Source organism: Lissotriton vulgaris, unplaced genomic scaffold, assembly GCF_964263255.1.
Source record: "Lissotriton vulgaris unplaced genomic scaffold, aLisVul1.2 SCAFFOLD_3096, whole genome shotgun sequence".
NCBI lineage: Eukaryota > Metazoa > Chordata > Amphibia > Caudata > Salamandridae > Lissotriton > Lissotriton vulgaris.
This window is the reverse complement of record NW_028248301.1, coordinates 106,621-120,080: the sequence shown is the minus strand read 5'-3', so window position 1 is coordinate 120,080 and position 13,460 is coordinate 106,621. Positions and strand designations below refer to the sequence as shown.

Here is a 13,460-nt window from a genome sequence, read left to right as displayed (position 1 = left end):
TTTGCAATTAAGTTGGACAAATCAAATATAGTGTCATGAGTTTATTTGAATCCAACTGAATTGTTTTTGTCTTACAATTTGACATACATGTACAAAATAATAGCTAAAAAAGAATCAACCTACACTATGCTTAATATTGAATGTTACGAAAAGTAGGCATTTACTGTAGCTGAAACCCCATGTGCCATCTGGCTCATTAACAATTTTATGTATCTTCCCATTTCAATATTTCATTTTACGTCTTGTCTTAGGCATTCCCAAATAGGCAGATATGAAGAGATAGGTGCACATTTTTTACACAAGGCTTGGTTTCTCCCTTTTTGATACAAATGCATGCACAAGAGTGAGTGTGGAACTACTTTGGGTCACTCCTTCCTCTGTAAACAAATAGCACTTTATAGAGCTCCTAATGTGTCCATGGCTAACCTTGAGTGTTATTTGATGGGGATTTCTGCACCATCTACAAGTCGGAATTTGTGTTGCTTTCTTATGGGAGCTACTTAATTTTAAATACCCAGAGTTGCTGTGGGATAAATAACAAATTCCTTAAGTAGTCATTTTTTCAAAAAGGTCATGACGTGCTGCATGAATATCTTATATCCTCGCATACATTCTACGGGGGAAGTTACTTTATTGTTGGAGGTCCCTGATGCTCAAATTAACTTTGATCGATTAAGTAGACTGAAAGCCTTTTTGTTTCAAAAAGTTGCAGCTCTTATATCTTCTGAGAACTTTTTGATCTTCAAGGAGAATGTTCTTCCTCTGAGGTGCAATGGCTTTTGTGAACTTCATTGCCACAGCATTTTGATGAGATTGAACATCATATTTTCAATGCTCCTCACACCGCTGGAGTAGCACACTTTTTCAAAGTGATTGCGTCTGGATTTGTTTTTATGTTTCAGGATGTGCTTGGTGTTATCCCGTCTTTTTTACATTTGCTGTTTTGAAGCATTTTTGGTGGCATTCCGATTGTTCTATTCATTCTGGTTGCTATTTTGGTTCTATTTATGTTGCACCACAAAGGTTTTCCCACAAGAAGGCCAAATGGCAATAGAACTGACACACATCCTTATTTGAAGTGAACCCATGATACAGTATTTTGAAGAGTATTTGGAACTAAATAAAAACGTATCTTACTCCTTCCAACCTGTTTGGTTTCAGGGAGTGCAGCCTGTATTTCACTAACTGTGTGGCTCTTTTGAATGAGAACTCAACTAGTGATTGCTACACAATTGTAGCAGTCTCCAGGTATAAATCCACTAGTGCATCCTATGCGCTCACATTAGCTGTGCTGTCATGTGATACTGCTCCCTTTGCTGCAAGATGCCTACTATAAGCGGCCTTCACCAATGCCAGATGCTCCTTCGACTTCTGGATACTCTTCTAAAGGCTGCACTCCTGGTGCTGTTGCCTTTGGCTCCTGCTGAATGGGCTGGTGATGATTCTCTTTGTCCTCTGGATCTTGCTTTTCAGGCCTCTTTTGATGTTTTATCTGTGGATGTGGGTTCCTTCATGGGCCTGATAACACTCTTGAACTGGATATGGTGGACAATTCAGAGATGCTGTCCTTTGCTTCAGATGCCTCCTAGACTCTTTATTTGACTTGTTGTTTTTTTAATTGTTCTCTTCATTTTTTTAGTAATTTGTATGTTTTTAATTTGGCATTTTATATGGCTATTGGCGTGTGCTTATGCTGTTAACGTGTTGACATGAAACACAAGGATTTTTACGTATATTCATTTGCATATGTTTTCCCCTAATGCGAGGGGAAGTGCTACACAAGCATTTAGTCTAGGTAGACATTGTTGCCCTGTAGTCTGTACAATAAATTCCAGTATCACACAGATTAGAACTCAATGCCATTGTTGTATTTTTTTTGCTCTTAGGAGACAACTCTTTCTCTCAAGACTAACTGAAGACATTGTTCTTGAACTCTGGCACAGTACAGTAAGGCTGGTGTTTTATTATTTAAACAACATCCTTGCTGAATTTGGTGAGAGACACTTCTGCTAGACCTATCATGGAAGCTGCTTTGAGATGTGCCTGAGATGCAGCTCTGCAGGCCACGACCTTCATCCGAGAAGGAAGTTAACCATGCAAGGAAAGTGTACAGGCCTGCACACTCAGGCAGGGTGCATTCATTAAATTAAAGCACTCAGGCTGGCTTACTGACACGTTATACAAAGGCATGGGATTAGATCATTTTAACGGATTTGGTAGAAGGATACTCGCAATAGGCTCTCGCTAAAACATAGAGGTAATATTCATAGACAGGAGTAACACTTGTAACAATTAACATAATTGAATTGTTTGTGTTTTTTTATCATTCTAATAAAGCATATAACAGTTATGTGTTTCATTTTTTTAATAACCACAGATCAGGTTTTATTTTCAAGGATTCATTTTTTTTCAATAAACATTTGAACATGTTTTCTTATTTCTTTTCTTTGTGACATCTTGGGCATGCAAAAGTGACAGACAAACATGTTTGATCTGTTTCCTCAAATCCCTTGGGAATGGGCGTGCTTATGTTCATGATTACTGACAACATCTATAACTCTGGAAGTTCAGAGGTGTAGTTGCGGTACAGTGAGCTAGTCAAACACGATATTTGATGACGATATGAGTAGACTCAGTCTCTAAATTGTGAAGTTTTGTTGAATTAATTCACAGTCCTACTAAATTCGTAGGGACCATATAAAAGAGCTGGATACAGTTGATTTGGAAGCCAGATTGCTGCAGGCTAAGGTACAGGAGATAATGTTGTTGCTATAGGAAGTGACAAAAGCCCTGAAGTTACACTATGGCAGGTACAACATTTGCTGGGGCATTTCAACTTCACATGCAGAGTGGTAAGATCAGTCAAATCCTTTTTACTGAAATTAGGATTTATGATCTTAGGAGTTACACTACCCTATCACAGGATCAGGATTTCCACTGCAGTGAGAGCGGATCTTGAAGCTTGGTTGTTCTTTCTATGGAATTTCAATTGTGAAATAATGTGGTCACTGGATTTGGATTTTACCTGGCTAGTCCAAAAAGTTCAGATGTGGAGTTGAAGATAAGTTGGCCTTTTTTGTGAACGACTTTGCTGCTCCAAGAGGTGGCTTCAGAAGTAGATGGAAGAGGGCAGGAGCATTGCATTTGTAGAATTTCATTCCCCTTTTGGTGGCCCTTGCTTTGATGGGCAATGCCTTAGTGAATTTGATAGTGACTTTTAATGTGGATAATAAAACAGTCATAGCATTGGTAAATGGTCAGAATGCAAGAGACAAGAAGCTTTTGAAGCTGTTGCAATGTTTTATGCTTGGTTGCCTCATCCACAGCATTGTATTTACAGCTAAAAAATATGCCAGGTGTAAATAATAACATTGCAGGTGCATTGTTCTGTTCACAGTGGCAGAGATGTTGGGGTTTGGCACCTGGATTAGATTCAATGAAGAACAAGGCACCAGTTGAACTTTGGGAGATGGAGACTAAGACTAAGGATTCTAGGTCTGGTAGAAAATTAACTTGCACAGAATACCAGGTCAGCGTACAGACAAGCTCGGGATGAGTCTCTATGCTGTGTTGCTGTAAAATGAAGTTTAGATGACAATAATGTTGAAAAGAGAATGTTATCCTTGAGACTATGTCTCACATTGAGAAGGAAAGGACAGCAGCTGCAATATGGGACAAATTGACATATTTCCTTTACGGTAAATTTGTTTGGAGTTATGAACCCAATGCAGGAAAAAGCGTAGGAGGATTTAGTAGGGTTTGGCTAATGAGCAGAGGAAACGGTGTGGGCAAAGAGAACCTATTTCGATACTAAGGTTACTGTTGGTGGTACAGTGTTTATTAGCAATATGTTTTAGTAGTTTTGAAGTTTTTAATTTGTATATGTTATGGTTGCTTTCTGGAGCCTTTAGAATTTCTGAGGTTGTGGGTGTTAGCAGGGAAAATGAGATAGAAAACAAGTGAAGTGGAATGGCAAGGAACATCGGGGCATATTAGTAAGGAACCTCGCTAAAATTTCCGCCGTTTTAGCGGCAGGAAACTCCTGCTAAAACGGCAATAATGGGCTTGCTAATATGCGTTATATAATTCTAATAGAATCCCAGGTTAGATGTCTATGCATATTAGCAAGCCCATTATCGCTGTTTTAGCGGCAGTTTCCTGCCATTAAATGGCGCTAATTGTAACGAGGTTCCTTGCTAATATGCCCCATCATTGTTTTTAACCTAGTGCAAATCTAAGATGAATCAGATGGGGAGAGGTGTCTGTGTTGTTTTGCATGCAATAAGGGGTAAGTCATGCCCAATGGGGACCTGGGAGGATTTTGAATTGGTATGTGGGGAAAATATTGGCACAAGAGGGTGAACAGGCGGAATGTTGTATTATCATCAATCAATCTTTATTTCGGCCATTGGCCATCAAAGATATACAATAAAACATATATAAATCACTATAAAATCAACATGCATAATCAATCAATGCATACTTATACAGTATAAAAGCTTAGAAATTACATTTAAAACTGTAGACTTTAACATTAGAAGGGAGCCTGCGTCTTCAAAATACGGGTGCGAGTGTGCCAGAAATTGGTAAGGAATTTTGCTAATACAAACACAGTTAGGCTTGAAGCATCGGTTTTTAAAATTCTGTACATTGGGAGATACTCCCTACAACCCAGGTTTTTAATCAGTGGTAGGAGCCAATATTTCCTCGCTGCCTTGTAAACTGGGCAAAACAGGACCACGTGTAGATCGCTTTCCTCCGCACCAGCACAGGCCGGGCACTGCTTAGTGGAAGGGGGTGATGACCAGGAGCTGGTAAAGGATCGTAGGGGCAGTTTGCCATATCTCCATTGGAGAAACAGCTTCCTGGCCAGCACGGGGGAAATAGCGTCTAAAACCCTCTCCAGCCTGTACGAATCCTTGCTTTGAGCAAATACAGAGGTTAGTGACCCTTCACCCTGGCTGTCTAGGGCCATGGCTAGTTTTTGTTCATGATAAGCGAAGGCCAAAGCTCTCTTTGAGATGTTTAATGAGGCATTAGCGGGGTTGGACCAAAGGTCAGGAAACCCCAGGATCATACAGGATTTCTGGATATATTTTATCCAGGGGATCAATAGCGCTTTCGGGTGGGTTAATAGCTCCATCAGTTCCACCCTATAGGCAAGGAGTTCTTCGCTACTCCATATCCTTCGCCAGAAGGCTATGGGTCTCAAACCTAGTTCATCAGCTATTGGTCGCAGACCCAGATCTAGCCTCAGGGGGAGGAGTGGGGTGCTGGGCGGAAGTGCAACTATCTGCCTGATGAAATTATTCTCAGTTAAGGACAGACTGCGGCAAGTTGTATGTCCCCACAGTTCCGCCCCATACATGGTAGCACCCCTGGCCTGTGCCTTATAGATCTGGATGAGCGGCCCCAACGGACGGTATGTGGAGCCGTTCATCATCCGCGCGATACCCCCTGTGGTCTGTACCAATTTGAGGTTGGCCCTGCTCTGGTGTGATCCCCAAGACATAGTTTCATTGAGAGTTACACCAAGATATTCAAAGGTGGAGACTCTCTCGAGCCGTGAGGCTCCCAATAATGGATTCGGCCGCAGTTTTTGACTTGGGTTCAGGACCATAAACTTGGTTTTAGCCGTGTTAATTTCTAAATCCCTGTCAGTGCAAAAGGACACAAATGAATCGAGGATCCTCTGCATCCCCATTGGGGTTTTGGACAGCAGCAGGGTGTCGTCTGCAAACATGATTGCAGGCACCCTGCTGCCGTTCAATTTGGGGGTCAGTGTATTCAGTGGCATTTAGGTGGGCGATTACCCCATTGACAAAGAGGCAGAACAGGGTTGGTGCCAACACACAACCCTGTCTAACCCCTCGGTCAACGGGGAATCTATCCGTCAGTGCCCCGGACCTCCCGCACCTCACTCGAGCATAGTTGTTGTGATGTAATCTCTGCAAGATTATCAGGATATCCGGGGGAACGCCCATCTCAGCCAAAACGCTCCAAAGTTTCCCTCTGGGCACCAGGTCGAAGGCGGCCCGCAGATTCACACAAATTGTGTATAGGCTGCCGCCCTCGAATATCGCTGCCCTCCAGTAGGTAATATTCAATTGAAAAACCTGGTCCACTGTGGAGACTCCCTTTCTGAATCCCGCCTGGTACGGGCTAAGAACACCTGACTCTTCTGCCCAATCCTGGAGCCGGTTCAACAATACCCTACCAAACAGCTTCTCCGACACATCGATTAGACTGATTGGTCTGTAGTTGACTGGGAGAAGAGGCAAGCCCTTTTTGAATATGGGGACCACCTCCGCCCCCAGCCAAGTACTGGGGATTTCCATGCCGCTGAGAACTCCATTGAACAGGGTGGCAAGGTAGGGGGCCCAAACATTGGGCTCCTGTTTGAACAGGTCCCCGGGTAGGCCGTCCAATCCTGGCACCTTTCCCGAGGTGAGTCCTGCGATTGCAACCTTGACCTCGTCCAATGTTATTGGATCCCCCTCATAATCAGGCCAACCAACTCCGGAGTCGTTAGTAGGTTCTCCCGGCTCAGAGCTACAAAGGGATTGAAAGTGTGCCTGCCACACCTCTGGTGCAATGTTTGGCTCAATTGCCGAATGGAGATTCCCCGACCCCCCGTTTACTATTCTCCAGAACATTCGATGATCTTTTGTCGCTAAGGACTTAGGGCCAGATGTAGGTAGGCGTTTACCGGGTGGTAACGGCCGAATTCGGCCGTTACCGACCGGTAAAAGCAATTTGACATGTAGGTCCCTGTATTTTACAGACTCGGTAAATTTACCGATAGGTATATTTACCGAGTCTGTAAAATACCGAGTCGGTATTTTAACGGAATAGGGAAAATTGACATGTAGGTGGGACTCTTCTGAGTCCCACAAGCATTAAAAAATCGGTATTTTACCATCAAATACTACTTGATGGTAAAATACCGTTTCAGGTGTGCATGCACATGTGTGCATGCACACCTATGCCATATGACAGGCAGACCTGCCCTTAGGGCAGGTATGCCTGCCACATGGCACCCGAGCCTCTTTTGGGGGTGCCAGAGGGTGTCAAAGTGACACCCCCTGCACCCTTGTGGCTATCGGTATTTACCGATGTGGTAAATACCGACCGGTAAATGCCCGTTCATTCCTATGGGCTTCAAAGCCCATAGGAATGCATGGGCATTAACTGGTCGGTATTTACCGCATCGGTAAATACCGACTGTTTCCGATTCGGTAATTGCACATCTGCATTTACCTACATCTCAGTACTTTTATTTTCCGACCTCTGAAATACCGAGTCGGTATGACTCGGTATTTAAGAGGTCGGAAAATAAAATTTACCTACATCTGGCCCCAAGTGAGCTCTTCCCATTGATTCTCCTCTCATTCGGTTTTAGCGTGGGCAATTAGTTTTTTATATGCCCGTCTGCTTTCTCTAAGCTGCTCTCCACCTAGACCCTCCTTGATGGATCTAAGGAGTTCCCCCTTTGCCCTTCTACAGGCTGTGTTATACCATGAGGATTTATATGGCTGCCCCCTCCATGGATTCTGTGCATTGCTGAAGAGGGTGGGGGCCGCAGCCTTTATAAGGTCTTCATGGGCCTGATATAATTTGGCCTATGAATCTTTATTGCCCACCCCGGTGGCTAAATCTCCCACAGTTTCTAAAATGGGAATTAACCCTGCGTAATGCCTCGGGAGTTTCTCCTCACTCGAGGCCAGTTGTTCCCACCTGATTCTTCTCCTGTTGATTTCCAGTAGAAGTTCAGGTTTGCTCCCCTCCCCAGATGTTATACAGGTTTGAAGGCCGGGGTAAATGAGGTCAAGTTCAAGGGCATTGTGATCGCTATCTAGCCTTTCCATAACCCTAAAATCCCGAATAGCTGGCCAGTTCGCTATCTGTACCAGGTCGTAATCCAAGGGAGATTCTCTTCCCACTCTGTTATAGGGGGTTCTGCTTGGTATGTCAGATATAATACGCCCGTTGCAGGCTCTAATTCCAAACTTTAGGGTAAGTGCTGTGATCTGCAATGCTACAGGAGTCCATGCCTTCAGAGGGGGAGCTTCTACAGAAGGCACTGACCACCTGACCTCTTCTTCTATTGGAAAGCCTTCTAAAAGGCCTGGCAGTGGCTCAAAATGGGAGTTTAGATCGCCTCCCACTACATAGGGTAGATCTCTTGGTAATTCGGATAAATAATCCAAGAGTTCGTCTATGGTGGGCGATTCCCTGGCAATTCCAACTGGCCTAGAATAGATGTTTATTAAGGCAAGTTTCGCTTGATTTGGCCAGGAGAGTAGAACCACAAGGATATCGTCAGAGGGGGTCGGTAACCGTGTGGCCTCACATCCTAGGTGGGACGCCACCCAGGTTGTGAGCCCGCCTGAGGGGCGTCCTTTGCCCTCCCACCTGGCCGGGATGTAAAATGACTGATAGCCTTGGTGCCCATAGTCTTCCCTTGCCCAGGTTTCCTGGAACATGCAAACGTCCCCAGTCTCAATGTAGGTTCCTCAGTCTTGAGCAGCCAGCTTATTAGCTAATCCGGCCACATTCCACCAGATTAGTCTCAAGTGTTTAATGATGGGAGTTGCCGGGATGGAAGAGTAGGGGGAGACAATTCCGGGTGTTACACCAGTTGTTACATCGGGGCATTGTCAACAGTGAATCCAGATGGCTCAGGAAGATCACAGGGGCCATTGTCCAGGGTCGCAAGATTATTGGAGGAGAGTCAATCAACCCTGTCAAGCCCGCTCAAGCAGTTAAAGCGGTTGAAGTGGAAATAGGGTGTTTCAGGTGGCTGGTAGTTTGAGCATCGGGCATATTCTTTGTGTCTGGGTCTCTGTTCCACCCTTGTCCAATTGCCTTGCGGCGGGTCATAGTGCATGCGGATGGGTGGAAAAAAGAAGGAGACTGGCAAGGTCTGTATGGTAGAGTCCAATGATCTATTTGACCCTGCGCAAATATGCAAAACAGTACCAGGGTCCCTGAAGGTCACCATTATGCAGTCCCCTATTATTGTTTTCCTCGTCTTCCCCAACCCTGGCACCCTTCTGACCATAATAATCTCATTATTAAAGTGTGGTGGTAGGGGTCTGTTCCAATTCAGACATTTAATGACTTTCTTCTTGAGAGATTGGAAATCTTCGTTTTCACCCCTTTGTAAAGAGGGGGCACCCGCTAAAACCACCATAAGGCTATTGGCCTCCGGTGGCAGATCTGGTCTCCGTGGTCTTTGAGCGGGCTGGCCAGGGGGGGGGAGAGGAATTACTAGCAGTGGGGGGGAACCCAGGATTTATGCCTGACTCTAGACTGTGGGGGGCAGGGTCTATTATCTGAGGAGGCATGGTATTTAAAGTGCTTCATGGGGTCTGAACAGGGATAGCCATAAGTGGCTGCAAAGGGGGGGCAGTGGCAGGGCCCTGTGGCGCTCCTACATTAGGACCCCGTGAGTCTCCTGTATTAGAGGGAGGGTTTTGTTTGTTGGGGAGGTTTCCTAAGGGTGAATTGGGCCCCATATTTCTAGTCTGCTTACTATCCGAGGTATTCAGAGTAGTTAGAGTTGCCTCTAGGATAGTAAGCCTGATCTCGACTTTTTTCAAGCTTTCGCTAATGGGCAGCAAGAGTGAGCGGAGTAGGAATTCTATACTCCCTAAAGATATAATGGAGGGAACTGTGTTGGGCGGGTTGTCCCCTGAATCACTGTTAGTGACAACAGTGATAGTACTTGTGTCCTTAGGAAGAGTATCGGTATGCACATTCTCTCTGACCCTGACGGGAGTGGGTGCAAGCTTGTGTTTTTTGCCAAAGTCTAAATGGGTTATTTTAGTTTTCCCCTGTCCCCCTCTCGTCTTCCTTCTACGCTTGTTGGGTGGGGGGCCATGCAGTTCCGCCACTACAATTTGCTTAGGCTTAGTTTTCTTGATTTTGTCTGGGGGGGGTTTGGGTGACCAAGTGAACAGCCAAATTGGTAGAGATTAAGGGTGGTATGGCCTCCATGATCTGTTCGGACAATGTACCGGGGATGGTAATGCTATCCCTTAATAGTAGGGGGACACCATCTTGAGTTGATGGATCCTGACTATCATTAAGGGTGCCTTCCTCTTGGGAGATGGGATAAGGAATTATCTCGCTGAGGGGTGTACTTTTCATAATTTCAATAGAGCGGCGACGCTCTGCCCTGCGCTTCTCTAAGGAGCTTTCTTTTCCCCCGTCTCCCTTAGCAGATTTAAAATAGTTGTCCAGAGTCCCAGTGTTGCTTCCCCCCACCCTTGATGGAGTTTCACATGGTGCCGGTGAGGGCATGGTCGTGGCCTGTTCCTTGGTTCAGTTAATATCAACAAGGTCCAGCCTCCTTCAGCCCCTGACGGCCACAGACGGTCCCGTTCTTGTCCCGGGCTTCTCCCGGGCGAGCTCCTGCGCGCTCCCGCGCAGCAGCAAGGACTACTCCTATTATAGAGAGAAGGTGTTCCAGGGCGGGGCAAACAGGGAGAGCGACCAGGTGGAGGTGGTTACAGCGCAGGGACTCCTGGGCAATGGAGTCCCTGTCCCTCACCTGGCGCTCGCAGCCCTGTGCTTCCTCCTCCTGCCCCCGGTGTTGAAATCTACAAGGAAAATGCCTTGACGCGCTAACGAAGCGGGACCCGCGCAGCGGGTACCGCGAGGTGTCTTCACAAAAAATGCTCAATCCAGCAGAGGGAAAGCTGCACGTAAGGGTTCTCCTCCTTTCAGTCCCACAAAGCGTCTCCCACAGAAGCAGCAACTCACTGGCGCCTTTCACTCGGCGTTCAGGGCGGGGCAAACAGGGAGAGCGACCAGGTGGAGGTGGTTACAGCGCAGGGACTCCTGGGCAATGGAGTCCCTGTCCCTCACCTGGCGCTTGCAGCCCTGTGCTTCCTCCTCCTGCCCCCGGTGTTGAAATCCACAAGGAAAGCGCCTTGACGCGCTAACGAAGCAGGACCCGCGCAGCGGGTACCGCGAGGTGTCTCCACAAAAAATGCTCAATCCAGCAGAGGGAAAGCTGCACGCAAGGGTTCTCCTCCTTTCAGTCCCGCAAAGCGTCTGTATTATGCACTCCATTAAATAAGGGACTTCATCAGAGATTATTAAATTAAGTTTCGCTCAAAAAGAGGATATGCAATTGGGGAGATGATCTTCTGACTGTTTTCTGCAATACATTAGGCACAAAGAGAGCATTCAGTGAAGCGCTAATTGATACGTTACTCCTTTTTGTTTCAGGTTGTGCTGCTAGCCCAATTATGGCATTCATCTGTTAAATGTGGCCACCTTCTCTCATCTGAGTTGGTGGGAGTGAGAACCTGTTCAGTTGTGTTGATTATTCACATGCGTGTGAATTATTTAACAAAGCTGTCAGGTTTATGTTTGATTAAGTTGATGAAAGAAGATCTGGTGATAATTGTACGGTCCTGGTCCTGTTCGGTATTGGTGTGGGGTGAGGTGGTCAAGTAGATTGCAATTGAGAAAGGCAGGCACAAAGTTAATGACGAGATGAGTCATTTGTATCAAAATATATGCATAGGTGTCTTGGAGCATGGAGACATCACAAAATACGTTTTTGCCTTGTTCCACCATGATGAGGTCCTTTTATCCTTTTTAGGGAATTATTTGTATTTACTAGAGATATGTGATCAACTGGCAAAAAAGTTGGTCGTAAAATGGTGGGGAGTGAAGGTTGGCTGTTAGGTGACAATCACAAAGCTTATTTTAGAAAGAAAGAAATTTAATGGCTGTTTGAGCGACATCCACTGAGGCACAAAATATGGACTTCTGGGAGTGGGGGACAGTTAAAAAACCTATGTAGGGTTTTCCTGTGTGGCAGCCAAGAGGGAGGCTCACACACTAATCTAGAAAGGTTGGGGCCTTGCCAGTGGGTCCTTGGCAGAAAGATGATAGCAGAGGGATGCTGGGGTCAGGTGTGAAAGGACAGTAAATGGAATGAAAGGGGGAGTGGGTTAAATTCTCGGATCTTTGGTTGCGAGTGTGTACACATGAGAGAGAAGGTTTAAAGATGGGAGGAGCTAGATTGGTTCATTGTAATAGTGAGGTGGGTTTATTTGATGTTAATAATATTGTTGATAAAGTTCAGCTGCAACCTATCCTTATAAAGTGGCTTTTGCTCTTAACTTGGCCTGTCCATTCTGTGCTGCCTCACCCGATGACAGTAGTAGTCACAATGTGGAACACACAGATTTGCATTCCACTGTGGTTCCATTAACCAGCACAATAACAACAGCATTAAAAAATACTGAGTAAATGACCATGTAGATCAGAAAACATGAAATTGTAAATAGCCACTGGAAAGCTTTTTGACTTTTCAGTCCGCAAAATGGAGAGCATCAGAATGGACCTCTGGGGACATCTGAAATCACTGGTGTCAACTTGTTGTCATTGAAAAGATGAAGCCACAGGGCAGGTCTCCTTCCGTAGCTTTATTGTATCTCTTACAGCCAGATTCCATGTCCTGGCTGCAACTGCCAGAGCATAACATTGTGAGTAGTCGAGTCTTGATATCATGGAACACCAGGTATTCTTTCTCCTTCTTTCAAACTTCTATCTGAGCAGTGGCATCTGCACTTACATATTCTTAAGCTATCCCTTGTCATGTTTATTTCACTTTATGATCCTCACATTTTTATAAAGGGTTAGAAGATGAGAGTCTGAAGAGGAAAAGAAAGTTGGAAAGGTTTAATAGTAAGTTGCATCCTTACCCACTGCCCTGAAGCTCACAAATCTTTTTTATTACATAACTGCTGTTCAATGCATCAGGTTCATTCTTCAGCCATTTCTGTATCTCCCGGATAGAGTTATCATCTGAGCAAGCAAAGGTGATCTCATTGAAATAATCACAGGCTGGGAGAGTGTAAGAGATGTTAGGGGCACAGCAAAGTCCAATCAGGGAGTCTCCTTTAACACAACCTGTTTGGAAAAACATTCATACTTGAATAAATAGAAATTCATAATGTTATCAGCTAGTGAGAATAAATGTACATGCCCATTTTACTCATCAATAATATGAATATGTTACATATTGTGCTCTACTCCGGATGTATGAGTTTACCATTTTCCCTTTTCAGCTTTGCTTTGACGCTAATAATTCCTCCGATTTACCTTAGAACCAAGGCCCTACAGGCTCTCATTAAAGATGTAGCTGCAGTGTCAGTGTGGTTGGAAAGTGTGAAAGGTGTCATTTCCTTGCATACTTTTCATCTACGATCTTCAGTGAAGATGGATGGATTTTGGGTCCTATAGAAAAGTGCTTCTTTTGCTTGAGTAGTCCCCACGTTTATCCTGATGTTGATATGACTTCAACCTGTACATGACTGAGGTCCTGCCAACCAGGTCACAAGACTTGATCCCTCTCCCTAAAAATGTACCCTGATTGACACAGCTTCTGTCTCCCTGGTAAGTCCCTAGTAAATGATACACCTAGTACCTAG

General features: G+C 45.0%; 1 protein-coding gene across 1 annotated transcript in view; it reads right to left on the bottom strand.

Moving 5' to 3' along the window:
* Positions 1-13,460, bottom strand: part of LOC147664141 (nicotinamide N-methyltransferase-like) — a 112,013-nt gene that overhangs the window by 82,341 nt on the left and 16,212 nt on the right. Inside the window, exon 2 of the mRNA XM_086949952.1 lies at positions 12,732-12,939. Within this exon, the coding sequence (XP_086806078.1) occupies positions 12,732-12,939 (208 nt within the window). The remainder of the gene's footprint in view (positions 1-12,731; positions 12,940-13,460) is intronic.